Source organism: Myotis nattereri (genome assembly GCF_964212035.1).
Source record: "Myotis nattereri genome assembly, chromosome: 18".
Classification (NCBI taxonomy): domain Eukaryota; kingdom Metazoa; phylum Chordata; class Mammalia; order Chiroptera; family Vespertilionidae; genus Myotis; species Myotis nattereri.
The window spans coordinates 14,180,788-14,206,847 of NC_138093.1; the positions used below are offsets into that span (position 1 = coordinate 14,180,788).

General features: G+C 48.4%; 1 protein-coding gene across 1 annotated transcript in view; it reads left to right on the forward strand.

Moving 5' to 3' along the window:
- Positions 1 to 3,139: 3,139 nt before the first annotated feature.
- Positions 3,140 to 26,060, forward strand: part of INTS3 (integrator complex subunit 3) — a gene marked incomplete at its 5' end in the record, with an annotated part of 37,860 nt that continues 14,939 nt past the window's right edge. The window contains 9 exons of the mRNA XM_081111866.1: positions 3,140 to 3,283; positions 9,433 to 9,516; positions 10,565 to 10,648; positions 17,358 to 17,471; positions 17,636 to 17,720; positions 19,110 to 19,176; positions 21,866 to 22,010; positions 22,928 to 23,057; positions 25,019 to 25,116. Of these exons, the coding sequence (XP_080967992.1) occupies positions 3,140 to 3,283; positions 9,433 to 9,516; positions 10,565 to 10,648; positions 17,358 to 17,471; positions 17,636 to 17,720; positions 19,110 to 19,176; positions 21,866 to 22,010; positions 22,928 to 23,057; positions 25,019 to 25,116 (951 nt within the window). The remainder of the gene's footprint in view (positions 3,284 to 9,432; positions 9,517 to 10,564; positions 10,649 to 17,357; positions 17,472 to 17,635; positions 17,721 to 19,109; positions 19,177 to 21,865; positions 22,011 to 22,927; positions 23,058 to 25,018; positions 25,117 to 26,060) is intronic.

Consider the following 26,060-nt stretch of genomic DNA (forward strand, 5'->3'; position numbering starts at 1 on the left):
ACTGGGGATTGAGCCCACAACCCAGGCATGTGCCCTTGACTGGAATCGAACCTAGGATCCTTCAGTCCGCAGGTGGATGCTCTATCCACTGAGCCAACCCAGCTAGGGCTCTAATAGAGATTTTTTTAAAAGACTAATATCACCCAGCTGGTGTGGCTCAGTTGGTTGAGCGTCGTCCCTTGCACCAGGAGGTTGCTGGTTCAATCCCCACCTAGGTCACATTCCCTGGGTGTGGGCTTGATCCCCAGTGGGGGGCAGCCAACCAGCCAACCAATGTTCCTATATCTCTCTCCCTGTCCCTTCCTCTCTCACTAAAATAAGTAAAAACATATTTTTTTAAAAAGAGGAAGACTAATGTCTTTGTTTTCTAGAATGATACACACTTATATAATAAAGAGGCACAGAGAAGAAATTAAAGACACCTAAAATTCTACCATGGAAATATTTATTAACATTAAAAAATATTTTTATTGATTTCAGAGAAGAAGGGAGAAGGAGAGAGATAAAATATCAATAATGAGAGAGAGCCCTAGCCAGTTTGGCTCAGTGGATAGAGCATCGGCCTGCAGACTCAAGGGTCCCAGGTTCGATTCCGGTCAAGGGCACATGTCTGGGGTTGCAGGCTGGATTCCCAGTAGGGACATGCAGGAAGCAGCCGATCAATAATTCTCTTTCATCATTGATGTTTCTATCTATCTCCCTCTCCCTTCCTCTCTGAAATGAATAAAAATCTATTTTAAAATAATAATAATAAAGAAATATATATTTGTCTTCCCCTTTCTTATACAAAGTGTAGCATCTTAGTTCACTTAATATCTTGCTTTCCATATCTATTTAGAAAGAGCTTCCTTATTCCTTTTGCAGCTGCATCTTATTAATTTTGTGCATATACCATAATCTATTAACCTAGCTGGTGGACATTTACCTGTTTTCAAACTCTTGCTATTGTATACAATGCTATCATGTTTAATCTCATACCTACACCTCATGTCATGTCTGTCCCATGCAGAATACCTGCAAGATAAACTCCTAGGAGTGGGATTGCCCAGTCAGAGGGTATACATATTTGTAGTTTTTATATCCATTCTAAAGTACTCCTTTATAGGGTTTACCAACCTGCACACCCACCAGCAATGCATGAGGGTAACTAATTCCCTAAAACTTTGACGACTGTTTTCAAATGTTGCCATTTTTGCCAACTTGACAGATGACAGGTGATGGCTCAGTTTAGTTTTATTTGTTCCATTTTTAAAAAGTGAGGTAAAACATATAGTAAAATGAACAACTCAACAAATTTTAACTCATGTATGCAGTGCTCGCTTCAGCAACACATATACTAAAATTGGAATGACACCGAGAAGAGTAGCATGGCTCCTGTGCAAATTCATGAAGTGTTCCATATATTTTGGGGGGAAACAAACAAAAAACATATGCAGTCACCCAAATAAACCACGCAGTCCCAAATAAAGATGTGATTGTTCCCAGCACCTCTAAGTCTCCTTAATGTCCCTTCTCAAGCAATACCTCCCCCAACCCTCACCCCTCGGAGCTAACCATTATTCTTACTTCTATTGCCATAACTTTCAGTATTCTAGAACTTCATATACATGAAACGACATAATATATATACTTAGTGTGTCTATTCTATTTTTGTTTCTTTGCTTTTAAGGCTATTTAAAAAAAAATCAATTGATTGGTAAACTGAAAGGTCAGGGGTCCGGTTCCGTTCCCTGTCGGGGCACATGCCTGGGTTGAGGGTTCAAGCCTGGTTGGGGTGCCTGCAGAGGGCAATCCATCCATGGTTCACTCTCACATGGATGTCCTCTCTCTCTCCCTTCCTAAAATCAATAAAAGCATGTCCTGGGTGAGGATTAAAATAAATTGAAGGAAATGGTTCTGTCATTTAGTAAAATTTTGCGAGATCTAGTGCTGGCACGACTGTGATTTGCACAAGTGGCTCTATGCACTTTTTTCTGGCACCATCTGGCTAACTGCACTTGCGCGAATGCTTGCATACACTTGCTTGTGTGATGCATTCTCAGCTCGGGGAGCTGGCTCCATGGCATCTGGAGGCATTTGCTCCGGGACTGCTTAGGGTGACAGCTCCGCTCCCTCGCTGCCAATTGTAGCTACAATTGGGGTTTCCCAAAGTCAACCGCAGTCTCCCAGTTCCCGTACCTTCCCCCAAGCTCCGGACCGAGAGAGGAAAGGCGGGTTAAGGGAGTTAAGGAGGGCGGAGGCCCGCGCTGCGCATGCGCATCAGTGCGCGCAAGCGCAGCCTCGCTCCTTCCTGATCACCTTGCGCTGCCAGCCTCCGGAAGTCGGCCACCCCGCCCTCCAAGAGCAAATGAGGGCTGCGATTGGGTGTTCTCGTTGTCCATCAGGACGGTCGCTCTTCTTAATATCATTGGCAGCTGGGAAAAGGCCGGCCGCTGTCCTCCGCCCACCGCTCCGAGACTCTGAGTCACCGCTGAAGCCGCAATTGGCGGAGGCCGAGGACCGCGACTGCTCACTTCCGGCGCGGGCCTCCACGATTCCTCCCCTCCCCCGCTGTCCCCTCCGCCTTCCCACCCCCCGCCCTTCCACCATGGCCGCCTCTGTGTGGTGTAGGGAGAAGCTGGCCCTCGGTGCCTTCCTGTAGCGCTTATTGCCTCACCCTCACCCCCCGGGGACGGATCCAAAGGAGCCTCGCTCTCTAACCCTGGGGGCGCCAGCCAGGAGCTTGCCTCCCCCCCGACCCCCCCCACTGCGGGGCAGGACTGCTCTTGCACCCAGCTCCTGAGGCAGAAACTTAGGGTTCCCCTACCTCTCTCAGGGTCAGAGCCAGAAGGGGCTTATCCCCACTTCCTCGGGGCCGGAAGCCTGTCCTCCCCCCCTAGGGGCGCAGCCCCTGACTTCAGCAGAGTTAACGGCTCTTCCCCGGCGCTGCCCCTCCACGGCAGGACCCAGAGGGCCGCCCGCCTTGGCCTCCTGCAGAGCGGCCTTCCGCAGAGGAGGGAGGCGTGGAGAGGACAGGGACCCTTTCCCTCCCCTCCCCACGAGTCCCTTCGCCCCCGGTCCCGGGCAACCCAGAGGTCCTCGTTGCTAGGACCCCCCAGCCATCCCCTCCCTGGCCTCTTCCCGCCTCCGGGCTGCAGCCATGGAGTTACAGAAGGGCAAGGGCGCAGCAGCAGCTGCTGCTGCAGGAGCAGCGGGAGGTGGAGGAGGAGCGGGAGCAGGAGCCCCAGGAGGGGGGAGGCTGCTCCTTTCCACCAGTTTGGATGCCAAGGATGAGTTAGAGGAGGTAGGTGTGGGGGGAGGGGAAGGGAGCTGAGGAACGGGGCTGAGGAGGGACACCGGAGCGGATGTGGGGTGGGGGTGGGGGAGGAGGCCTGCCAGTTTTTTCCAAGGCAACACACTGTTCCACACTTCCTGTTCCTGAAGGAAGAAGTGTGGGCCAACTTCCTGGACAGGTTGTCATAGCAACAGAAGCCACTCGTGTGAAAATGGGTGGGGAGGGGGTGTTGATGAGGAAGGGAGACAGCGTCCAGATCTACCGATTTTTTATTTTATTTTTTTGACATTCCTTTCCACATAACAGGCCACAGCTATTCTTAATAGTTGCCCTGTTTCAGACTTAGGTCGTATGTTGAGAAGTAATGTGTGTGTGTGTGTGTGTGTACGTGTCCGGGGGCCCATAGGAACTTGCAGCAGATCTTGAACCCTTATGTTAGACAGTATTGGCTTCATGTAGGCACAGTTAACGGCCAGTTGATGTTAACTGGGCATGTCTTTATTTATTTATTTGTGAGTTTTTGTAACAGTTCACTTGAGCCAAATTGATGGCATATACGGGGAGCAAGATCTCAAATGCTCCCTTAACTGGGCATTTGGAGTGAGTGACAACTTAAGCAAACGTGGTAGTGTTTAGTTGGCATTCTCTGCGGCAGTGGGGTGAGGGGACACCTTCAGAACCAGATGGCACAGGGAAAGATGCCAAGGAAGTGGGTGGAGTGAGGTGATGGAGTGGAGTGTAAGGGGGATTTTAGCTTAGGGATAGTACACCTCTCCTCCCTTTCCCCACTTGTTCCTCTGCCCCTGCCCCTGCCCACCCAGATTGGCTCATGCATCTCTTTCCACCGTCACAGACCAAGAGACATACTTAGGAATATGAGACCCAGAACTGGGAAATGACTGTTGAACTGTCCTTAAGATCTAATGCATTCAACGTGGTTATCCAGGGACAGGATGAGTAAGTTAGACACTGGCTCTTCACTGGCCATTTCCCTGCTTTTAACTGTCACTGCCCTTTATCAAATATTAGTGGGTGGGCAGGCAGAGAGGTGGAATTCAGAATTTAGATTTGGAGGAATGTTGGTTCAGGTTCAGGTGGTGGAATTTATATACAGCAATGAATTTTGTGAATCAAGAGGTGCTGGATAGCAACTTTGAGGATTATCCACCAGCAAATGTCTCCTCACAGATCGGCTTCCTATCATGCATCGCCCCCATAATTCTTTGTGCTTTTAGGAAAATCAGAGTTTGTTTTCTCCTGTTATTTTTATCAGGTAAAGTAGATATAACTAGGAACATACACAGTGCTTCTAAGAGTAATGTATTCCCAAATGCAGCAGATAATGACTCCAGGATTGTTTGGCAGTTTGAATTACCCACTTTTTTTTTAGAAGTGGCCACTGTCATTGACAAAGTATTTATTGAGCCCTTTGTGGTAGTTCTGGAGCTCTGGAATTGTAGAGAGAAAATAACCGACTGCCTTTGATCCCTCCACCAGTTTGAGTGGAAGGGAGAAGTCCCCCAAAGTTGGATGAAAATCTGTTTATTTTTACCACCATGATTGTTAGAGCCATCCTGCCTCGGCTCTAATCTGTGCCACAGAATCCGCATCCTGTCTGAGCAGTGACGTGTTTACTAGTAAAGAAGTGGAATGGCAGGAGGGAAACACAAAGGAGAGGAAGCGTTTATTTTCTTGCTTTTTTTGGTCTGTCTGAAAGTGAACTTTCAGCTGCTTCCAGGGAGAAGGGGGAGGAAGGGTCTCTTTTTTTCTGAAATCCTTCGTGGTGTAGATGTTTCCAGCACGTCTTGGGCTCCCCCTTTCTTTGCCCTTTGTCCTTTGCATTTGAATTTTCCAGCAAGCCTTGCCACTCTGTTGTTGTTTTGTTGTTATTTTTTGCAATTCATCTTGCTCTTTTTTTCTTTTTCTTTTTCTTGCCACTCTGTTTTTGACCCCATGTATATGGTTCCCATTAGACCAGAGTGTCTCCAAGGGCAAGACTTACTGGCTTCTTCCTCAGGGTCTCCCCACAGATGTTTGCACTCAGAAGTTATCACAACCTCATGGAGACTGGCTGGTCTCTGCTTGTTCTCGTTTGGTTATCTTCTCACACAGGCCTACCGATTGCCTGGGAACACAGCTTCCTGACTGTAGGTGCTTAGAGTGCTGAGTCTGATAGGAAAGAGAATGAGGGAGACCCAAGGTCTGCTTTCCAGAGCTTACCATCTAAAGACTGAGTTAACTTACCGTAGGGAGGTTAACAAAACCACTGGTTATGGGAGTGAAGAGACGGGGCATGATGAGGAAGGGCCCTTTAGGGTCTGCGGTATGAAGCACTGGTGGGGAGCATTCCAGGCCGGGACTGGGACTCTGCTACCCCAGGGAGCATTGCATCCTTTCTTCTCCTTGGCCCTGTTCCTCTCTTTGAAGAGGGAATTCTTGCCGATCCCTGTCCCCTTTTGGGAATGAGATAAAAATAGTGCCACAGATTGGAAGCATTTAGAACATGGAGCTCCTAGTCTCATAAACGTTCTCAGCCCCCCGGTCATTTCTCTGCGGAGAAGGACCCTGTCCACTTGGAAGTCAGGCTGAAAGCAGGAGCTGTGGCCCAAACAAGTCACAACTTCCCCTGAAGCTATGGGCAGGTCTCAGGGCTGCCTTTGGTTAGAGGTATGTCCCTCCCAGGCTTTCTCCGAGGAATGATCCTTATCTTGTCTGTGAGGAATCTCTAGGGAATGGACTTTGAGTCATCTCTGATTGTTTTCCCCCCTTAACCCTACCAGACCGCTGTACCGATTTTTCGGTAATTTCCACACAAAGGTGGAATATTGGTGCTAGATGAAAGGTAGATGAAAGGTAGACCTATTTTCTACAATGTCTCCAAGTTCCATCTTATTCCAGCCACTTGTTTGCATGTAACTAACATTTTCCTATATCATGCTGGTTTTTTCTCTTTAATGCTCAGGAGCCCAGGTATAGGGGACAGTTAAGTTCAGGGCCTCAGGTCTGATAGGATTAAATCCTCATTTCTCAGATACATGACCCTTGGTTGTGGAGTACTTGGAAACCCGGCTTGTTCAATAATGCAGGTCCTTGGGATTTTTCAGGTTGGATCATATCCTCTTTTTCTGAAGGTGGTAGAATTTAGTCCTTCAAGGCCACTGACTTCCATAAGGGGGTCGTATTTAATTTACATTTGTTACCAGACTGTACATTCACCTGGCTGAGGGAGGGGAAACTGAGAGGCTAGAGGGATCCTTCTGACTTCAGTCTCCAGCTTCAGGTATATACTGGAAAACTGAAAGGCCACCTCCCACCCCCTCTGCCCATCCTCCACCTACTGCTGCTATCATGGAAACCATGTTCAGGTACTCTTAGAACTAGAAAAATTAATTCAGAAGCTCCTAGAAGTGGTAAATAATTACTCAGCTCTCTGAGGTGCTGTCGTGGAGGGCTTGCTCTGAACAGAGCTGTTCTGCCAGCTGTTGGCAACTGCATGTATGATTGCATCTTTGCTAAGGGCCTCTAGAGACTGGGGGGCGGGAGGGGTGAGGGGGGAAAGAGGGGGTACTGCTACTTGATTGTAGAGATTTGGCCTCCTGTAGTCCTCTTTGAGGCAGTGTGGTCCTTCTGTCACCCTGAATGATTTGTAATTAGTTCTCCCATCCGTGTTTGGAAAAGTAATTTCCGTAGTTCGGAAAGAGTAGCATCTTTTATACTTCGGTTGCCTGGAAGGACTGGCCCTCACGTTTCTTTTCTCACTGCTGTTATCCACACATCTAAATTCTGGACTCTCCCACTTCGTACATCCTTACTTTCCAAGAGGCCACTTTCCTTCTGGACTGGGCAGTGACTCAGAGCATTGCCTCAGGCCTCTGAGTGGAGTTTAGAATATGGAGGAGGGGCCTAGAGAAACCTGCTTCAGCCAAGGCCTCTGTTCCTTCACGGCTGTAGGGCTGCGTATCTGTCTTCGCTGTAGGATCTCGGTGCAAGGTCCATCAGGTAGTCTTCCTCCCCTCTCCCCTGAGCTTTTTCCTTCTCTCCTAGAAGGCAAAGGTTTACCGAAGGGAAGTAGGAGAGGAGGCTTTTCAGTCTGGCTAGGGACTTAACCCATGTTCTATAGCAGCAGGACTCCGTTGTCAGGAATCTTTAAGGATGAGCCATTAGCCATCGTGGCGGGGGTCAGTCTGGTCCTCGTAGATTTAGTTGTGCAGCTGCTGAGCTTCCTCGCGAAGGGAATGACTCTAATTCAGCTGAGGCTGTGTGCTAGGTGCTTTCACAGTATGTATGCTGTCTCGTTGAATCCTCAGGTATCCTCACAATACAGGCTCTGTTTCTATTTTCAGGTGAGCAACCCCGGGTTTAGAGAGGATAAGTCATTCACCCCAGGTTAGCCCAAGGCTAGCGAGGGGTGGTGGGGCTCTGCTTGTCAGTTTGCGTATTAGCTTGCTGCTGCTCTTTGACTTGCATCTCTGCTGATCCAGCAGATTTTTCCTTTGAGGAGGAAGCAATATCTAGAATTCTAGGATGCTGTGCTGCTGCTTGTGTCTCATCTTGCTCCACTTTGATTCTGCTTGTTACCCTAGGCCAGTGGTCGGCAAACTGCAGCTCGCGAGCCACATGCGGCTCTTTGGCCCCTTGAGTGTGGCCACGAAGTTTCAGTTGCACTGTACGTGCGGGCGCACGTGGCATTTTGTGGAAGAGCCGCACTCAAGGGGCCGCAGTTTGCCGACCACTGCTGGGTGAACAGTCCCCCCCAGAGCTGTCAGCAAAAATAGTTTGGACCTACCCGCTGGACCTGCCTGTAGGTGAGATGCTGCGGTCATTGATGACTACCTTGGCTGGAGGGGTACGATTTCAGAAGAGAAAATCCAACCCGAAGGTTTTCCTTCCTCCCCTCACGCAGGAGCTAGACGAGGTGGTGATGAATCTCAGAGCTTGTGGGTGAGGTGGGTTGCGAGAGTCACGCTCCGCTTTCATGTGCTCTCACAGCTCCTTGTCACAAGCACCCAGGTGCTGTTGATTAAGGCTGAACACAGTGATCTGACCTAATTTGAGGGACAGGCCTGGTGATGGAGAGTGAAGTTATAATACCTTCAAACCTGAGTGGCTTTGGGCCTATTTTAGATTGAAGTTTTGTGGCTGTGGGAGCTCCTTGCCTAACACTCAGTTCTACCCTGTGCCGCCCTATACTCTTAGGGTTGGCTGTCAAAGGAGGATTGTCTTCAGGCCTCTTTCCCATTGTCCTTATTTGTTGGCTCCTCACAATGCTGCAGTACAACCCGTTCTCAACAAGATGTTTTGTGATGACCTCTAGCCACTGAGCCAAACTGGTCAGGGCTATTTTATTGATTTTTTACAGAGAGGAAGGGAGAGGGATAGAGAGTTAGAAACATTGATAAGAGAGAAACATCCGATCAGCTCCCTCCTGCACACCCCCTACTGGGGATGTGCCCTCAACCAAGGTACATGCCCTTGACCCGAATTGAACCTGGGACCCTTTAGTTCACAGGCCGATGCTCTATCCATTGAGCCAAACCGGTTAGGGCAAAGTGTTCTATTTTTAATCCTCACCCAAGGATTTGTTTTCAATGATTTTTATTTACTTATTTATTTTTAATTTTCTTTTTTTAAATATAATTTTATTTCAGAGAGAAAGGGAGAGGAAGAAAGAGATAGAAACATCAATGATGAGAATCATTGATTTGCTGCCTCCTGCACGCCCCCTACTGGGGATTGAGCCACAACCTGGTGACTGGAATCGAACCTGGAATCTTTCAGTCTGCAGTTAAATGCTCTATCCACTGAACCAAACTGGCTAGGCCTGTTATTAATGATTTTTAGAGAGAGAGAAACATTGATCAGTTGCCTCCCGTATGTGCCCCAACGGGATCAAACCTGCAACCTAGGTATGTGCACTCTGACTAGGAATCAAACCTGCCACATTTTTTTGCTCCAGCCTACTGAGCCACCCAGGCCGGACTTTTTCCTTGCAGTTTACGTGTGAAAGAAATCAGGTCACGTGTCATGTTTTCCACATTCTGGATTTTGCTGATTATACCCATAGTGATGGTAGTTAGCTCTAGAGACATAATGATGTTGGAATTTCTAAAACGTGTTTGGGCCAGAAGTATTTCACTGTTCATTTTCCTCGTTCACAGAGATTGGAAAGATGTATGAGCATTGTGACATCGATGACTACTGGTGTCTCAGAGAGAGAGGCCAACGATGCCCTCAACGCCTACGTGAGTATAATGCTCTCTCCCCTTGTCCACTGCTGCGTATTTGAAAGCCCTGAGACATGACCAGAAAGATGGAAAGGCTTAAGTGGTGGGAATTAGGGAACTGAAGTCAGTGTCTTGGCTCCCCAAACCAGGCTTCCAACTCCTCTTTCTTACTTGTGCGAGTTCATTTCTTGGAGCCTTAGGCATCTTTTAAAATATATATATATATATATATATATATATATATATATATATATATATTTATTTATTTAATTGATTTCAGAGAGGAAGGGAGAGGGAGAGAAAGAAACATCAATGTTGACAGAGCATGATTGATTGGCTGCCTCCTGCACACCCCCTACTGGGGATCAAGCCAGCAACCCAGGTTTGTGCCCTGGCTCAGAAGGAACTGTGACCTCCTGGTTCATAGGTTGATGCTCAACCACTGAGCCACACTGGGCCCTTAGGCATCTTTAAATAACAACTTTAAATAATAACTCATAGTTCCATAGTGACTTTTTTTCTTTGTAAACCATTCTTTCACATGTGATCTTTCACATGTTCTAATCTGTGGCGTTGAAAAAATATTATAAATAGTACATATGAAGGACTTAGAAAAAATGGTACATAGTGAATGCCCTGTAAGTATTACCGACTTATATTTATTTTGTTATTATTTTTTTGATTGTAATTATGTGTTTACCTTACAAATGTCAGAGGTTCAATGATTTGTGTTACTCCATGACTGTTTGCAGCTCCTGCTCTGCTGAAGGCTGTTAAGGTCTGGGTAGTGGAGGAGGATTTGTTTTTTTTTCCATTTTAAACACTTAATTTTCTGCCCCTGGTCTGCATCAAGCCTTGGAGAAAAGCAATAAGATCTATCCTTTCCCTCCACCTCTCCCCTAGAACAGATGCCCCATCACTGTTAGGAGAAGGAATCCTCAGATTTAGGAGTTGATGATTCTCCTTGGCAGGTTGCCTAGGAGTCCCAAGTTTTCTGGGAGAAACTGTGCTCGAGAACTTTTCTCCTGTGAGTGACAACTATTGTTTTTTCTTCCTCTGATCCTAGGTATGCAAAGGCCCCCCGCAACATGAGGAAATCTGCCTGGGTCTCTTTACCCTTGTCCTCACTGAACCTTCTCAAGCCCAGAAGGTAAGATGCCCTGCTCTGGATCCACAGACCCTCCTCAGATACGATCTGAGAATACAGTGGAACATGGATATGGCTTCGTGGCATAGTGCCAGACACTGTGAGCAGAGCTGGGCCACCTCGGTCTCTAAATATAGTTTTTTACGCTCCATAAATTTGTCATTCTCTGACTAAAGTCCCTTCTCTGTCTCTAGATTCTGAAGCTAAAAGGCAGTTGTGAGAGTGAAAAGCATATAAAAGGCTTCACATTTTAGGTTTACTACTCAAGGCTAAAAGACTTGGGGTGTAATCTAGAGAATAGAACAACTGTACCCAGGAGAGTTCTTCCCCAGAGGCGCATAATCTGTAGTTTTCAGGTTCTATCACTGGCAGGTGAACAGAAAGCAGGCTTAAGGTTGCAGCAGGTAGGATTTAAGTTAGATAGCTGGATGTTAGGTGATTGACACAGTAATAATGTGATGGACTAACTAGAATTAGACTTCCTGAGGAATACTATATGAAAACTGGTCTGGGGTTTTCACAGAGCTTTCTTCATGTGGAATGGTTTATGTGGGATCCATCCTTGAGGCGAGGGACTGGACAGGATGCTCTCTTTGGATTCTGTTCTTTCTATAATAAAGGAGCAGAATTCTGTCTTTCACCTCTTCCCATTTCCCCTTTCCAGCAATTCTGTGTCCTTTGTGTCTTGGCATGTTGGTTTAGAAGTTTATGTCTGATATCGGGCATTAACTCTATGCTGCTAACAGAGAAAAACTTAGAGTGGGAGAATTTAATATTCTCACCGGCCCTTCCCTGAGCAAGGGGAGTGTGGAAAAAGGCAAACGTGCCCTGTGCCCAGTGTTGTGTTAGGCTGTATCCAGACAGGTTCTCATTTATCCTTCGAAAAAGCCATATGAGGTTGGTGGCTTTGTCCCTCTCCCTAAACTGCTCCCTGTTTATCTATAAGTTAACTTGATATCAGAGACATTATTGTTTGTTCAAGGAGAACCAAAGAAAAATCATCCCTAGGGCCAAAGACAGGATGCCAGGTCCCCTGGCATAGCTGCTTGAATTAACCTCAGGAGAAGAATTTATGGACATGGCAACCAGGTGTATTTGTACTCTTCTGGTGCCAGCTGGAGGAGGGTCTGGTATGCTTGTTGGGAGGGTGGGGCAGCAAGTATTCACAAGTCCTTGGTTTCATAGGCCATTTCTGGGCTGGGACCTTGTTGAGTTAAATTGGCATTTCATTTTCATACTGAATTCGTCATTAAGATCCTTGGAAACAAATGAATATTGCCAAGTTGGTGGTGTTAAACAGTGATTGATACGATCAAGTCTAGCCCCTCTATTTTATTTTATTATATTACTAGGGGCCCGGTGCACGAAATTCGTGCACTGGGTGTGTGTGTGTGGGGGGGGGGGGGTCCCTCAGCCCAGCCTGTCCCCTCTCACATACTGGGAGCCCTCAGGCGTTGACCCCCATCACCCTCCAATAGCAGGATTGGCCCCTTGCCCAGGCCTGACACCTCTGACAGAGGTGTCAGGCCTGGGCAGGGGACCCTCATTTCCCCCATCACTGGTTCTGCCCCCAGCCCAGGCCTGATGCCTCTGGCCCAGGCGTCAGGCCTGGGCAGGGGACCCCCAGATCCCTCTGATTGCTGGCTCTGCCCCTTGCCCAGGCCTGATGCCTTGGCCAGAGGCGTAGACCCCTATCACCCTCCGATCGCCTGATTGGCCCCTTGCCCAGGCCTGACGCCTCCGCCAGAGGTGTCAGGCTTGGACAGGGGACCCCCATCTCCCCCCGATCACTGGCTCTGACCCCCGCCCAGGCCTGAGGCCTTTGGCCCAGGAATCATGCCTGAGCAGGGGACCCCCATCTCCCTCTGATCGCTTGCTCCACCCCCCGCCCAAGCCTGACGCCTCTGACCCAGGCTTCAGGCCTGGGCAAGGGGACCATCATATTCCTCCAATCCCCGGCTCCGCCCCCCACCCAGGCCTGATGCCTCTGGCCCAGGCATCAGGCCTGGGCAGGGGACCCCCAGCCCCCCGCCCAGGCCTGATGCCTCGGCCAGAGGAGTTGACCCTCATCACCCTCCGATTACTAATCACCGGATTGGCCCCTTGACCAGGCCTGAGGCCTCCGGCAGAGGCATTAGGCCTGGGCAGGGAACCCCCAGCTCCCCGCGATCTCCCGCTCTGCCCCTGCCCAGGCCTAACACCTCTGGTCGAGGCATTAGGCCTGGGCAGGGGACCCCCAGCTCCCCGCGGTTGCAGGCTCTGCCCCTGCCCAGGCCTAACGCCTCTGGCCAAGGCATTAGGCCTGGACAGGGGACTCCCAGCTCCCCGCGATCTCCCGCTCTGCCCCTGCTCCCTCCCCCCCCCCCGCCCCGCGGTTGCAGGCTCCGCCCCTGCCCAGGCCTAACGCCTCTGGCCTAGGCTTCCCGCCCGGGCAGCAGGGACCGCAGTGGCAGCGGGGGGCGCCGCGATCGCGTGGGCTCCGCCCCTGCCCCTGCAGGACGCCTCTGGCTGAGGCGTCCGGCTCGGGCAGCGGGGACCCGCAGCTGCAGCGGCCCGCGATTGTGGGCTCCGCTTTAGGCCCAGGCAAGGGACCCCTAGCTCCCGGGACTGCCAGCTTCGACCGTGCCCAGCTCCCATCGCTGGCTCCACCGCTACTTCCTGCTATCACTGGCCAGGGCGGCAAAGGTGCCTGATTCTCCAATCATGGCTGGGGGGCAGGGCAAAGGCGGCCTCTTAGCTCCCCCCTGGGTTTCCAATCACTGTCAGTGGCAGGGGGCTTCTTCCTGCTTTCCCTTTCGCCTCCTTGCATTGTGCCTACATATGCAAATTAGCCACCATCTTAGTTGGCAGTTAATTTGCATATAGCCCTGATTAGCCAATGAAAAGGGTAGCGCCGTACACCAATTACCATTTTTCTCTTTTATTAGTGTAGATGTATTGATTGATTAATATTAGAGAGGGGGGAAGGGAGAGAAACAAACACAGAGGGAAACATTGATTTGTTGTTCCACTTATTTATGCATTCATTGGTTGATTATTGTATGTGTTCTTCCTGGGGACTGAACCCACAACCTTGGCATATAGTGATGACACTAAACAACTGAACAACCCGGCCAGGCAGCCCTTCTATTTTAAAGAAATTATTGGCAAAGTTGGGTGTGTAGGGATTGGGTTGAGGTTTAATTTTTTCTTGTGTGGGTTTCATAAATATAATTAAAATATCATTTAATCATCTTAATGCAAAGTCATTTTGCCCACTGTTTTTTTTGTTGTTGTTGTTTCTTTGTTTTTTAAAGATTTTTTTATTGATTTCAGAGAGGAAGGGAGAGAGAGAGATAGAAACATCAATGATGACAGAGAATCATTGATTGGCTGCCTCCTGCACACCTCACCCTGGGGATTGAGCCTGAAACCCGGACATGTGCTCTGACCAGGAATTGAACCGTGACCTCCTAGTTCATAGGTCAGCGGCTCAACCACTGAGCCACACCAGCTGGGCCTGCTGTTTTTTCATTTGTTTCAGATGGGCTCTGAATCAGTGAGGGTATATTAGTAAACATTAGTCAAGGGAGCAGGGTGTGTGGAGTATTTCTAGTTCTTTGTCTGTCCTGGCAGTGAGAGGCCTCAGGACTCTGCGGTATGAAAGCTTATTATGTTGTGAATTTGGCCATCCGGACCCAGCAAGGGACAAGAGTACCTTGTCGTCTTTGTGCCCTACAATCGCCCTCTGGGGTGGCCCAGGCCCTCGCCTTGGGTCTCACTGCTGGTTGCCAGCTACATCAGGATTATGTTCACATGCTAAAGGTTTCTAAATAAATCCTTTACCTGGGAGCTTCCTATGAGGACAGACCCCAGGTCAGGCCTCTTCAGACAAAGTGGGTAAAGATGGGGAAATAGAAGGATACAGTTTTAGGCAAGTGAGGCACCGTCAGTGACTCATTCAGAGTCCTTGAGCCAGGTCAGATTATGGTGGAAGAGTTCGTGACGTATCCCCCATTGTGCTTTGATCCTTCTCCCTAAAAGGTCGATTATGTTGTGAAATCCTTCTGTCCTGCAGAAGTTTTAGGTGGGAGTTACTGATGAGAACTGATCCTAATGCATTGTTTCAGGCTTTAACTTAAAACAAGGGGAGTGTTTTCTAAGGGTTTATTTGGGTTAATTCTGTCTCTGGAACAGAAACCTAAGGATGGATTGGGGATTCCGTTGTTCCTGCATCTTCACAGGGGATAATGGAGAAGGCGGTAGTAGAAACTAAGTCTTGAACACATGAGAAATTTGCTCTGGGAGCGTGAGGTGAGGAGCCTGTGCCAGTGCTGGCAGGCAGGTTCAGAGTTAGGGCCAGCGCTCTAGGACTTCTAAGTGGGTGGATTGAACCAGAGAACTCAGTTGAAGAGAAAACAGATCAGGTATTGGTGGAGAGTAGAATCTGCAGGGGGTGGATTTTGTTCCAGATGTACCTTCTTGATTTACGTCTGCTCTCTTGGCAACTCTTAGGAATGTTTATATTCTTTGACTTTATTTATTTCCTATTTGATGTCTGAACTGAATAGCTGGGAGCAGGCCTGGCTGAAGGACTCTGGTGAGAAGAGAGGCTAAAGGAGAGGCCTTGCCTTCCATGTAGGCGCTGGTAGTCAGTAGATACAAAGAGGGGTCTAACATCAATGCCAAGATCTGTCTTCACCAAGGGGTCAAGGACTCCGGCCCTGGCAGTTCTTGGTCTAGATACAGTTCCCTAAGCAGACAGCTCCAGGAAGTTGGGGGCTGTGAGGGCTGGGGCTGGATGGAATATCTGCCTCGACAGACCCAGGACAGATGTACGACCACAGCACCATCCTGTCACCTTTCCTTTCTCTTGAGACTCTCCTTCTCTTCTCTGTTGCCTGCTGAGTCCTCCCTCTCCCCCTCTATTTGTTTTCCAAGCCAGTCAGCAAACTGGTACAGAGGTTGGTGAGAAAACTGGCAGCATCAGAAAGATGATACTCCTGGTACCCAGCTGCCATGTGTGACTAGCAGTGGTGGTGGTTAAGGTCCCGGCTGGAGCATGGAATTAGGCAGACAGTATCTGCTTCCTTCATCTGACCCTGTGTCTCCTCAGAGACTCTTCCTTCCCTGTTCTGGGTTTGTTCTACATTTCTGCTTTCGTTAGAATAGACAGGAGGGCTCTTCTCTGGTTTTCTTCTGCCTCCCTCATCCTCTCTGCATTCTGTGGCTCACATCTCTGGGGGAGGCTCCAGGCTATACCACCAACATTTACTGACCTCACGTTGGCAGTAGTTCACTGGATCCTTTTATCTCTTCCTTGTTCCCTTGCTTATACGTTTGATCTCCCTGCCTTCACCTCAGATGGAGCCAGAGAATAATCAAGGTTTCCTTTGGGTATGAGACGTTCGCAGCATATGTGGGATTCCCTAAGTGTTGATATTTTCATTCTATTAATTAGTTTGACTTAAGGACACTAGAGACAAGAGGAAGCGACAGTAGCTAATCTCTTAGGAGTCCCCAGTCACTCCAAGGCCAGGGAGCAGCTGGTCTTGAGTACTCCTCTTTTCACTACTTAGGATGAAAGAGTTTAAAAACCCAGCAGTCTCAGAACCACCGTCCATTCTTATTTCCATCCCAGCAGCCTCTTCTTTTAGTGATTTCTAACAGTGGTACAGGGGTGGTTAAGAGCATGGATTCTACAATTGGACTGTCCAGACTTGAATCCTGGTTCTTCCTCTTATCTCTTATGTTACATGGGTCAAATTATTTTAACCTCTCTATGCCTGTTTTCTCACCCGTAAACACAGAGATAATAAATAGTACTATTTCAAAGGGTTGTTATATAATTCAGATGCAATAATATATATATGATACAACTTGGCACATAATGCCAATGCATTATAATTGCTGTTATAATTGCTATTATGGTTGATGCCAGCCTTCCAAGGTCGTGGAAAGCTGCCTACCTAATTTTACCCTTTGTGCTCAGACCCTGGCAGCAGAGAACTCAGCAGGCCAAGAAGGTCGCTAATGAGGTCCCCTAAGGTATTCCTCCAGGAGTCTGGTCTCCAGAGAGACCGGGTGAGAAAAGCTCTAGGGGGAAGGGAAGCAAGAACTCTCAGAGGAAATTGGAATGCCCTCCCCCACCCCCAGGGGTGGGTATGCATAAGGACCCCTCCTTTTTCAATACTTGGCAAAAGCCAAGGGCAACCCAGAAAAAAGGAAGACATGGAGTTGAAGAAATTCAGTTTAGTTTCGCCCTTTCTTTCTGGGGCCCAGGTCCCTGGATCCTCTTCCTTTAATACTCCTATCCCTTTGCTTCTTCTGGCTGGGTCAGTACAGGCTTAAAAACTTCTTTGTGATCCTTTCTGGCCTGTTCAACCAAACCCATTCTGTGGTGACCTTTTACTGGCAGATGAAAAGCAGATGGCCTCCACCTGGTTTTGCTCAGCGTGTGGCATCAAACAGTGTGACATTTTCTAAGAAGGGAGGTGGGGGGACAGGGAGCTTTTCTTAGCAGGCTTTTCTGCTTTATTAGAGAATAGCTCAGTCTGCCCCCACCCCCATCCCACTCCATGTGACGGAGCAAGGGTTAGGTTAGCATGCAGAGTGGAAAGTCCTTCATTGCTACTCATATTGGTGTTAAGTTGAACAGGCCAGGGGGCCCCCTGTGGGTGGGGTCAGGAGTGGATCCTCAGCTTGCTGGCTGCTTACAAAACTCTCTTCTCAGTGTTACCGGGACTTGGCTCTGGTGACTCGTGACGGCATGAATATCGTCTTGAATAAAATCAACCAGATACTTATGGAGAAGTACTTGAAGTTGCAGGACACCTGCCGAACTCAGGTAAGGCCAGAAAGAAAAGAGATGCAGCTCAAAGACTGAACAGAGGAGGAATCGGGCGTAACATACCCCCACCTTTGTACACCTAAGTTGAAATGTTATTGGATGAGCCCGTTTCTCAAATTCATAGGCCCTTCTCTTCATCTGTTTTTTCCTTTCTCCTTTAGTTGGTGTGGTTGGTACGGGAACTAGTGAAGAGTGGGGTTCTGGGAGCTGATGGTGTATGCATGACATTCATGAAGCAGATTGCTGGTGAGTTTGATGGCAAGAGCGTAAAGAAGAAAGGAGAGGAGCCCAGAGACTGCACCAGGCAATGGAGAGTGATTGCGTGCCTCAGGGACTCCGTTTCTGGGTCATTTAGACTCTCCTTCTGAGAAAGGCGTCTTCTGGCCACATATGTTGAAGAAGAAATTGAAAAATCAGGGGGCGCCTTTTGAATCAATAAGTCTTGCCTCATTTTTCTTCCTGCCAAACTCAGGCCTGACATAGAATAGTTGACCTATTTTAGCCAGGCAAGCCAATAGTCAGTAGACATGAGAAGGTGCTCAGTCTCATCAATAATCAGTGAAATGCATACTGGGGTTTATGGGGTATTGGATCTGAAAGGATCTGGAAGGAATGAGGAGAGAAGTGAGGGCCAATAATTTGTTCCCATCACATTATGCTTTCAGAAGCAGACATCTTCCTTGGCTCCACCCCCATGTTCTGTGTACTTGCTCCCTAATAATTATGACATCTGATTAGGGCCAGTTTGAGGGACAAACCATGTCACCGAACAGACCCTGACATTTAGGTTCTGTTATCTTGTTGGCATTGGTGACATCTGTCTGAGCCACTGAATATCCAAGAGGCCTGCCCGTGCCGCTGCTGCAAGATCGCATGTGTTTGTGTAAAAATGAGCCTGCCCCTCCCTCACCGTTGCCCGTTGGCTCTTTGTTTCTTCCTTTAGGATGTTAGGTAACACTGACGCTCCTGTTTTGATGTCTGTAAACCTTAATTTATGTGATGTGTGACTGTGTGAACATTGGATTTTTAAATTGGGTCCTGGGGCAAGACACAGCGTTGTGCAGGGTGTTTTATCCACGCTCCTGCACTTCCTTCCCTGTCAGGCACTGTCAGTCCTCACTTCTCATCCTTAGACTTTGGTCTGGCGCTCCTGCATGTTAATTCTGCCCCAAGAAGCTCCTTAGCAAGCCCTGCACACTGATACCGGGAAACAAGAAACCTTTGGCCCGTCATGAGCCTGACACGGGATGTGGGACGTACACATTCTGGCTGCTCCTGTCCCCAGCCCCCGGCACCTCTCAGGCCCGCTCTGAGATGTCTTCCTTTCTTTCCAACCATGGTGTCCTTCCCAGACATTCCTTTTCAAGGGTCAAAGTATTCCCACTCCAAACGCTAATCTTTGGAAAAGTTGCAGCTCTAGTTTCTGGAAAAATCTAGAACCTTCCCTTCCCTTCTCTCTGGAGGTAAAGGAGGAAACTTTAAAGCCTGACAGAACAAAAGGCAGTTTCCCAAGACTCAGAACATCAGTGATGGATAACAGTTAGGGATGGACCAGTGGGACGGGTGACGCAATGTATTGTGTATGTGAGTAGCTAATTAGAATCATTCTGATTCTCTCTTCTCCCTTTTGATTAGGTGGGGATATTACAGCAAAAAACATCTGGTTGGCAGAAAGTGTTCTGGATATCCTGACGGAGCAGAGGTAGAGTCTACCATGAAGGGTGGGGAGAGAGCCAGAAATGGCCTTGTTGGTTTCAAGTGTGGGAAATGGGATGAAAGGAGTGTATGAAGACTGTTAGGTGACCCCCAACACCTTGGGTTAGAGAGACTAAGGCAGGGGAGGGAGAAGCAATTCCATTGGTGGCAAGCGAAGGAATTAATGCCATGATATGCCCAAAGGGATGAAGGATTGGGAAAGGAGGTCTTTGCTGAAATATCTCAGAGCCCAGGAAAAACTAGTTTCATCTGATAAGGGTTTATTTTTGACCCAGACCTCCTTGGAATGTTTATCTTTGTGGGGAGGGGGGGAGAATGAGCTCAGCAGAATGGGGCCAGCCAAATACCCAGGCCTGGCAGGTACCCCTTTTCTCTCTTCCAAAACTTTCCATCCAACCCACACTCTTGTTGTTGTTGTTGTTGAAGCAGCATGGGAGAGGGGGAGTGAGGAGATCATCGAGACCCGCTAAAGTTTGCATCAAGGGCTTGGAGGCTCGAGTGGTAGAGCGGGCATAACGGGGGGCATATTGTGTTTTCTCACTGATTCTTTCCCTTCCCCATCAAGTAAAGGACCAGAAATATTATGCGGGCTATTCCATGGCTGAGGCCTTCCTCTGGGTCCTGTGGCCTCAGTCCTGCTTGATTTCAGTGTCTGTTTCAGGGTGAGGACACCATAGTAGTCAAATAATTGAGAGGGCTAGTAGTACCCATATTTCCTATTTCCTAGTATCCGTGGACCTCCTCCCTCACTCACACGTCTGAAAGGGAGGGCTGTGTTCTATGCTCTGCCCAAGCTTGAGCGCTGTGCCAGGCCAGCTGTGCAGTGCCCCCTAGTGCCCTGGGCACAGACGTGCACCCACAGCTGTGCCAGGTCGCTGCCTCCATCATCATCATCGGTACCATCGGCGCAGCACACGAGGTCCTCGCCGTTTCTGACCAGGCCTCTGCTTCTCTTAGGTGTCTTTGCAGAATGTCTGTGTCCTCGCCAGAGGGACTCCCTTTCTTTCTCTTTCTGGACAGATACATTTATCCCTCCTGTTAGCAACTTTCCTAAAAAGTAGTTTTTCTCATTTTGTTCCCAATGCAAGATACCTCCCATTTCCATACCTTAAAGCTCAGTTTCTGCCCTAGCTGGTTTGGCTCAGTGGATAGAGCGTCGGCCGGCGGACTGAAGGGTCCCAGGTTTGATTTCGGTCAAGGGCACATGCTGGGTTGTGGGCTCATCCGCAATAGGGCTATGCAGGAGGCAGCCAGTCAATGATTCTCTTTCATCATTGATGTTTTTATCCCTCCCTCTCCCTCTCCCTTCTCTCTGAAATCATTAAAAATACATATTTAAAAAAATAAAGGACAGCAGAGTTATAAAGAAACTACCCATATTAAAAAAACACAAAAATAACTCAGTTTCCCTCATTTAGGCAATTAGAGTGCAGTCTCAGTATACAAGTGTCAGATAAGTGTCCTACCCTTTCTGTTCTCCAAAACATAATCTTTGGTGTGGTGTCCTCTTCCACACCCTTCCCCTCCCTCCCTCCCTCCCTCCCTCCTTCCCTCCTTCCCTCCCTCCCTCCCTCCCTCCCTCTCTCCCTCCCTCCCAAGTGTTTCTAGGCTGTGGAGTTAAAAGGTAGCAGACAGGGAGAGGCACCCTCCCCAGTGTCCTTGGCTGCTGCTTTCATTCTGTGCAAGGAAAAGGCCAGAGTCCCTTAATTAGGTGGCTGTAGCACTTTTCCGGAATCAGGATGTTGCCTGGTTGGATTAATTAAACTCCCTGTCTTCCTCTGGTTCTCTCCTTCCAGCAGGGGTGCCAAGCGTTACAAACTAGTTGCTTGGAGAAGACAGCTCCCCGATTTGGCACTTTGAGACAGCATTGGAGTTTTTGGAATCTCCCCATTGCGTCTTCCTACCCCTTTTAGAGCACACAATTCTTTCATTACCTTCTTTTCCCCAGAGAAAGTCTAAAACTCCTAGGAAAATGGGCTTTGCTGTCCAAAATGAAGTTCTCCTTTTCAGCTTGTGATTTAGGGCAGGTGACTCATTTGGGAATGGAATCAGTGGAGGGAGGGAGGGAGGGAGGGAGGGAGAGAGAGAGAGAGAGAGAGAGAGAGAGAGAGAGAGAGAGAGAGAAGAGCTCGCGCCAGGGAAGGGTTTGTGGCATGGTGGTGGTTAATGGAACATGATGGAAGGACTCAAACAGTGTATTCTGAAACCTCCAGGGTTCTCAAAGGGTCTTAGTTATCCCCAGAGGCCCACCGACTTAGGGAGACTTACAAATGTTTCCCCATATCTGAGTTGGGTAGAAGCTATGGCTTATCTCTGTCCCTAGTACCTTACACATGCTTGGCACATGAGAGACACTCAGTAAATGTTTGAGGGAGTGAGTCAACAAACAAAATTATTTTATTGGGATCTAGGTAGTTACATGGTAGAGAGAAATGGCTTTCATCAGCATTTATCTGTATTGGACACCTGGTAGACTAGTAGGATGTTGTCCCCACCTTTGCCAATTGATAGTTCTAGATAATGACAGTATGAACGAGCAGTCAAGGAATCAAAGAACCTACTTCTAGTGCTAATCATCAGACATTTCTAAGATCCTGGAGCCACGTATGGGGCGAATTGGGAGGGGTGGACAGGTGCAGACAGCATGCAGCTGCCATTGTCTTCCCTCCCTGCAGGGAGTGGGTGTTAAAGAGCAGCATCCTCATTGCCATGACGGTTTACACATACCTCCGCCTCATTGTCGACCACCATGGCACCGCCCAGCTTCAGGCCCTGCGGCAGAAGGAGGTGGACTTCTGCATCTCGCTGCTCCGGGAACGGGTGAGGACAGGATGGTACGGGGAAGGGAAGCCCAGGACAGGACACCTCTGTGGGTTTTATACCGTGACCGGGGCCAGAGATGTCGTGTTGGAGTGATGGCGGTAGTTCACAGTCTGCTGTTTTTTTCATCATTCTAAGACGGATGAAGGGGAAAGGGTAGGGGAATCAGTGTGGGATGGCCCTAGTTCCTAGAAATGCTGCCTGCTACTCTGGCATCCTAGGGATTTTCCTGGTCAGCTTCGTGGGCACTTGTATACCACAGACACAAGCTGTTCTTATGTGCTCACTGCTATCCCCCACACCTACCTCGCTGGGTAATTGCCTGATCAGGTGGGATTGTGAATTGCCCATTAGCATCTCTCCCAAGATTGAATGATTCTAAGGCTATGCTTTCTAATGTGGTAGCCTCTATCCACAAGTGGCGATTTAAATTTTAAAATTAGATAAAATTTTTAAATTTATTCCTTAGTTGAATTAGCCACATTTCAAGTGCTAATTGTGGCTAATGAGTATTCTTTTGGGCAGCACAGATATAGATCATTCCTTTGTTCTGTTGAGCAAGTGAGTTTTGGGGTGAGGTGTATGGGGCTCAATTTGCTAGTCCTGTCCTTTTAGAATTTCAGTCTCTCTTGACCTGGATGGAAACAGTTCTGGGAGAAGGCAAGAGATTATTGTGAAAGCCAAAAGGGTTCCAGCAGTTTCTAGTAACCTCTCATCCTTGACATCAGTCCCCAACTTCGAGCTCTCTTCCCCTGAGCAGCTAGGAGCCAGTCCTTCGTTCCAGAAGAAATCATATAATCCCTTCAGCCCTCCTCCATTCCCTCCCTGGAACATGTTGTTCCTTCGCCCCCTCTGCAGCAGGTAAACAATCCATGTTTTCATTCTTTTTCCTATCTGTAACCCCTCACCCCATCAAGTTCATGGAATGTTTGATGATTGGCCGGGACCTCGTAAGACTACTTCAGAATGTTGCCAGGATACCAGAATTTGAACTGCTTTGGAAAGATATTATCCATAACCCCCAGGCCCTGAGTCCTCAGTTCACAGGTGAGTACGGGCTGGGGCATGCTGTCCAGGAGAGGTGGGAGGTCAGTACGTATGTACTGCTTGAATCAAGAGGGCAGAGTTTCGTGTGTAGGAGAGGCTTTGGCAGTCAGATAGAGGAAGCTTGGGACCAAGCAGGCTCTGCCAAGTGCAGCTGGATAAGGGAATGGCAGAGCTACAGGACAATCCATCTGGTTCCCAGATAGCCCTGCTCGACAGGCCCCAGCTGTCGTTGCTCCTAAGAAAAGTGAAACAGCACTGGGACCCTGCTCCTCCCCCTCCCGGCAGCTGTTTGGCTCAGGGGGTGAGCCGATGACCACTTTCCAGCTTCACTGAGTCCAGCAGGGGAGTCAGAGGTCAGCTCGTGAGACTGAGTCAGCAAAGGCGCTGGAATGAGTCCTGTAAGAGAAGGCGCCTCCCAGGAGCAGCATTGTCTCTGAATTCCAAGGATCCAGCTGGTCAAAATCCTCTTTGGGGGAGGGAAAGTAGCTCCGTGCGCCTCCTCTGACACGGTCCTTCCCATGTCCCTTCTCCTTCCCGAGTTCCTGCTTATGGTAAACTATAACTGTACAGCTTTGCTCCCCGCCCCACCTCTGCCACACGTGTGTGTGCATACACACCTGCCATGAAAACAGTCGGTTAGGACCTGGAGAGTCAGAACCGCATTAGAGGTGTGCAGGGTGCAGCTCTTATATTGAACGTGTATTAAGTTGTTTTGAGTGCCAACTGTGTGCCAGGCACATGCATACAGGGTGTCTCAAAAAATATACACACACTTTGAATGAGTATGAAGTTGCTGTTTATTAACATACAGCTCAATTTCAAAATTTAAAAGAATCTACAGAAATGAACAGTTTTTTTGACAACACCTGTTTTCAAATTGATGACCGTCTGGTCTAGACACTGCTGATAACTTGAAGCAATAGAATCGCAAACATCAAGAATCATTTCATTCGATATTTGTGCGCCTTCAATTCATTGACTGTTGCTGGGGTTTTTTTGTTTGTTTGTTTGTTTTTATTTTATTGATTTTTTACAGAGAGGAAGGGAGAGAGAGAGTTAGAAACATCGATGAGAGAGAAACATCGATCAGCTGCCTCCTGCACATCTCCTACTGGGGATGTGCCTGCAACCCAGGTACATGTCCTTGACCGGAATCAAACCTGGGACCTTTCAATCCGCAGGCCGACGCTCTATCCACTGAGCCAAACCGGTTTCGGCAACTGTTGCTGGTTTTGTACTGTAAACTTGATCTTTTATGTATCCCCATAAAAAAGTCTAGTGGCATGGCATGTTAGGATAAAGTTTTCCTTGTTCAAAGCTTAGTCTGGTTTCACCCATTATTTCAGATCAGTTAAAGCTGAAAAGGAGTGAAATTTAAGTGAGCTATCAGCTGTTAAAGTGTTTACATTTTTTTGGGACACCCTATATTAACTCATTTAATCTTTAGGACATCCTGTAAGATGGATGTTCCACTTTCCATATTTACGGATAAAGAAAATTAGACTCAAGGAGATAAAGTAATTTGCTCAAGGCCACACAGCTGGTAAGTGTCAGAGGCAGGATTAGGATCCAAGTGTGTCTGACTCCAGGGCTCATGCTTATGCCACACACCACACTGATCCCGGGGCCCAGTGATGGGACCGTCAAGAGCAGGAGGAGAGGCGAGGGTTTCCCATATCCCCCCTAACCATCCACATGATGCCAACTGGAATAATGTGAGTAGCTCTGGATGGCCAGTAGAAGAGAATGAATATGTCTGGGTTGTGGGGATGGTGGTTCACTGGAGCAGAATATACAGATGCTGGTTAGAACCCCCACTTGCACCTATGCGCTGGTCTTATCTTAGAATTTCCCCACAAGTAAGACCATTGGCCAGCAGTCCTTGGTCCAGGTTCCCCACCTGCCTTCCATTCTAGTCCTCAAGCTTCTCGTTTTTCTCTTCCCATCTACGCTTGATTCAGGCATCCTGCAGCTTCTTCAGTCAAGGACATCCCGAAAATTCCTAGCATGCCGTCTAACCCCAGACATGGAGACGAAGCTGCTCTTCATGACCTCCCGGGTAAGCTCGCCTGCGAGGCTCCTTCCTCCAGCCTGCCCGTCTGTCACTGACCGGGGGCATGTGGTCAAGTGGGTGCCCCTCATCTGCCTGGCACTGGGCCTGGCACTAAGAACGGGGATACATCACGGAATGAGAGAGAGACAGTTCCAGCATGTGTCTATCTGAAGTGCCATTAAACGAATAATTGTAAAGAAATAATGTAACTGGTAAGTGTGAAATGTGCTATAAAAGGGTAAAGTGAGGATGTTCATTCGGGAAAACCCACCGTTCCTCTGGGTGAACCATGAGCTCTCAGGAAGAGAGCCCTGGTCTTTTGGTTTCCAAACATGGCTGACTTATAGCAGAATTGCTTGAGGAGCATCTGAAAAATACATCTTCCTGGAACCCACTTCCCCAGAGAATCTGAAGAATCTGTATTTCTAACAGAATCTCCCGACAGCCGCTCCTCTGCAGCCAGCCTGGTGTCAGGGCAACTGGGCAGCCAGCGCTCAGCTCCCCGGGTCATCCAGGAGAGCCGTCTGATCTGTGCTGTCCTGTGTGGCAGCCACTAGCCAGGTGTTGCGATTTAAATAGTTAAAACTAAGTAAGATTAACCATTCAGGACCTTGGTTGCAGGAGCTACATTTTAAGTGTCCAATAACTACCACCATTGCAGACAGTTCTATGGACAATGTTGGTCTAGATGTTGGGTGTGTGTCCCCCCACCCCCCCACCTTTTAACCCTTCTACTCTGTTTTGGTTGAATTTGGGAAATAGAAGAGGAAAACCAGGTCTTTCTTCTTAATTAGTGTTGCTGTTCATAACCTGTTTGGGGGAAGGACTTAACTGCAAGAAAGCTTGGAGGTTGTATGTACCTTGGATAATTATCCTGTTAAGTCCTTTAGTGTCAGCTTTTAGTCAGTGCTGAGCAGTGCAGTGGCTCAGCTCTGGTTCTGAAGCGGCAT